The 3948-nt window shown below is 37.6% G+C and overlaps 1 protein-coding gene across 1 annotated transcript; it reads left to right on the plus strand.

Annotated features, from left to right (window-relative positions):
- Positions 1-1284: 1284 nt before the first annotated feature.
- LOC149243175 (uncharacterized) lies at positions 1285-2853 on the plus strand. The gene has a single exon (XM_089371145.1). The coding sequence runs from the start codon at positions 1285-1287 to the stop codon at positions 2851-2853; it is 1569 nt and encodes a 522-aa protein (XP_089227271.1).
- The last annotated feature ends 1095 nt before the right edge of the window (positions 2854-3948 follow it).

The following is a 3948-nucleotide window of genomic DNA, read 5'->3' on the forward strand; positions in this document are numbered from 1 at the left end:
ATTCCATAGGTTGTTTCTAGGAACCGTATTGAAAGCCCTTCTAAAGTCCACAAAGCAACAAAAAAGATTGGATTTATCATTGCAACATTCCTCCACAATGATCCTAAGCGTAACAAGGTGGTCCATTGTTGAGTGATGCCTTCTAAAAGCCGCTTAGCCTTTAGCCCGCTTACCTTCACTTTCAAGCCATATGCTCAACTTATTTTCCAAAATAATACCATATAACTTGGCTAGGAGAGGGCTGATCATAATTGTCCGATAATTAGAAGGGTTATTTGTATCCCCACTTTTAAAAATAGGGATAATGAGGCTTTGAGTCCATGGTTTAGGGAGCCCTTGCTTGACCACTTGATTGAAAAGCTTGTGGATGTGGGGGATGAGGACAGGACCTCCAATTTTTAGGATTTCCACCTGGTAACCTTCAATGTCCTTAGCTTTCCCATTAGCCAAATGATTAATCCCAAAATCAATGTCTTCTATTGAGAAAACTTCTTTTGTAGTGAGCAGGGTTTCAAAGTTATCCATGACATTTGGAAATTCATAAAGCTTTTTAAGATAGGAATTCCAGTCGTGTAAAGCAATTTTATTATTATCTTTAGTTTTCCTAGTTAGAATCTGCCTCCAAAATTTCTCAGGAGCTACCTTAGAGAGGTGTAAGATATTCTCTTGTCTTTTACAAATATACTGCCTTTTTTTCGGCGTAAATCACATTATGATATATTTGTCGATGCGTTTCAAACCAACAAGTGTGGTTCATCGTTAGGACAAGTTGAAGAATTAGACCAAGGCTGCATGTTAAATAGGGAGAGCAGATCTTCCTACAGCTAAGTTTGATTAGGGAATGGTTATAAGGGACTGGACTAACGGCTATATTTGACCAAAAAACGGCTAACTTTGACCAACCAATCAGACTCGACTGGATTAAGGGATAAGGACAAGGACCAAAATTTTTATTATTATTATTATTTAATCCATGAATTAATATCTATTATTATAATATACTCTGGGTTCTTGAATGTTCAATTAATAATTTCATTATAATGCTTAACTAAACTAGTAGTATTAATAATTAAGAAAAATTAACTATATTTATGTCAAAATGTTTCATAGTGAAACATATTAATAATATGTTGTATTTATTATCTATAATATCCTTCTCACTATAGTATCAATATTATAGATTTAATTATTACTTTAAAATTATATTATTATATTATTATTACATAATACTTAATAATCCTAAGTTATTAATGGCTTGTATATTATTATAAGTGGAGCCCAATAATGGGGAAAAAGAGGCTTGATCTTTTTGCAAAAGCATTAGCAGCAAAGCTCGGATGGCAGCTACTGACCTCAGACAGCCTTTGGTCTCGCGTAGCCCAAGCAAAATACATCAGACCATCTCACCTCATGGACTGGTTCCGTCAGCAACATGAGCCTGGGCATAATATATCCAATATATGGAAGGCAGTTTTGCTCTCCCTTCCTCTTTTGAGGGATGGTATTACCTGGCGCATTAAGAGTGGGCAAGATGTTAGAATCGGGATGGACCCATGGGTAGGATGTGGTAACATGCACAGACTTTCGGAAGGCCTTATCAGACATCTACATAGCAGGGGCATCTCACATATAAACCAAATTGGAGACAGTGATAACTCCACTTTTCTACAACAGGCTTGGATTTCATCGGAGACCCTGGAAATTCCTGAACAATGGCAGTTAGAATGGCGCTGCTTTACTGACGCGCTCACCCAGGCACATATCAGACTGACTGAAGGATCGGATGAGCTTATCTGGGCCATTGCTAAGCATGGTTTATACTCTCCTAAAATGGGGTACCTGAAGTTAATGGAACCACATAAGCCCCCGAATATTCTCCCTCTCTGGAAAAATATCTGGAAGCTTCAAGCTGCCCCTCGCTGTCGATTGTTAATGTGGAACATCATTTTTGACAAGATTCCCACCGGGAAAAATCTCTTGAAAAGATCTTTCCACGGACCTTTCAGATGTCATCTCTGTTGTAACGATGAGGAGAGCACGGATCACCTTTTCTTACACTGTTCAGTTACTAAAGATTTCTGGCACAACATATCATCTTATTATACCTCCCTTAAAGCATGGCAAGGGACGAACATACTGGATGCTTGGAGCTGTTGGACACGAGAACACTCTGGGAAACCCATCAATATGCCGCTCCTGGTATGCTGGGCTATCTGGATAGCTCGGAACCAAATCATATTTAACAATAAGGCTCCCCACTGGCCTTCTATTCTGAGTCATACCATTGCTGATTACAATCTGCTTCCTGAGACAGACTACAACACCCCAGCCCGCACTATTAATCCTATTACCATTGATAAGTCAAAGCCCTGGGCCTACTTTGATGGCTCCGCACAAGAAGAGGGCTGTGGCGGTGGAGCAGTATTATATATCAATGAGTCTCATTGCTATAAGATCCAGATCAAACTTGAAAATGGCACCAACAATTTTGCTGAATTAAGCACAGCAAAACACATCATTCATTTTGCACACCAAAAACAATGCAGACACCTTCAATTATTTGGAGACTCACAGATTGTTTGCAATTGGCTGAATTCTGCATCTCATTGTTATGCTTTCTCTTTGAGACATATTCTTGACGAAGCCAAAAGACTGATCTCATCTTTTGAATCTTTTGTCTGTCGTCATATTTACAGGGAACAGAATACAGATGCGGACCAACTTTCCAAAGAAGCAGCGCACAGCCAACTAGATCAATGGCTGATCCAGGAGGAGATTGATGGAACTTTCCATCAATTCTATCACAGGCCTTTTGTGGACCTTAATAGAAATGGGTCCCAGACCCGCATATAAACAGTCACAGCTATTTTAGTCAATTTTGATACACGTACTCATATTGTATAGTTTTATTTTCAGTAAACTATCTATAATAGTGCTCTTTGCACAGAGCAGGATTTTGATATAAAAACTGTTGGTTTTTATCCAGCCAAAGCTTCAAGACTCCCTGCGTGGAGATCCAGATCATTCAAGAATTTTTTGTATCCAGACTGGCCATTGGCCACATATGAATATGCGACCAGCATCTACAAAATGTAATTTCTTTTTATTAATAGAAATTACGACTTTTTCCTTAAGGGAAAAAAGTGGAGCCCAATAAGTCTATTTAAGTTATTGCAAATGGTAACATACATTGCTTAGTCACTCGCAATTTATGGTTTATTCTCATCCAAATTAAAGTATAAGGTTTACGATGCTTTATGGTTTTCAATCCCAATTGCTTAACCACTTTTTCTGAAGTTAGGTTAACTTGAGATCCACTATATAGTAATGTTTCGATCTTTGTATGTTTCATAACAACCCTTATATGAAATAACTTGCATCTGGAATTGTTAGAATCATTACCTTCATCAAATTTACCAGTCATAATCAATTATGTGATTTGCACCTCGTCGCCTAAATTTGACCCTAAGTCCATCGGTTTCACTGTTGCCGCAACCCTTTTCTTATCCACTTCGGTTTCATTTCAGGATGTAATTTCCAATAGTGGTATTTTTCATGGCCCTCTTTCTTGCAATGCTTACAAGAGATATTTTCAACCTCCATATTACTGTAGTTTTCTTTCTTCACTTTTCCTTTTCCCTTGCTTTCCTTTCTGGCTGTCGATTTTGATGATACCCCAACTCCTAATTTACCTGCTTCAATGTAAGTTTATTGTATTAACACTTCATCTAGGTTAGTAGGATTGAACATAAATACAGTATTTCTAATATACTCAGATAATCCTCCTATGTATTTCATTAGAGTTTCTTGAGTATACAAAGGAATATCTAGCATCAACGCCTTCTTACAAAACTCATCTGTATATTCTTGCACTGAATGACCTTTCCTAACTTTTAGTCATTTCGATTCTATTAAAGCTTTTCCCTTGTATCCCAATGGATATAATTG

The sequence above is a fragment of the Pinus tabuliformis genome, chromosome 8, assembly GCF_031772625.1.
Source record: "Pinus tabuliformis cultivar Carrire ecotype Pingquan chromosome 8, CPIR1, whole genome shotgun sequence".
Lineage (NCBI taxonomy): Eukaryota > Viridiplantae > Streptophyta > Pinopsida > Pinales > Pinaceae > Pinus > Pinus tabuliformis.

What these genes read in the sequence shown, in the direction of transcription:
- LOC149243175 (XM_089371145.1), top strand. Translation starts at nt 1,285, where the DNA reads ATGGGGAAAAAGAGGCTTGATCTTTTTGCAAAAGCATTAGCAGCAAAG.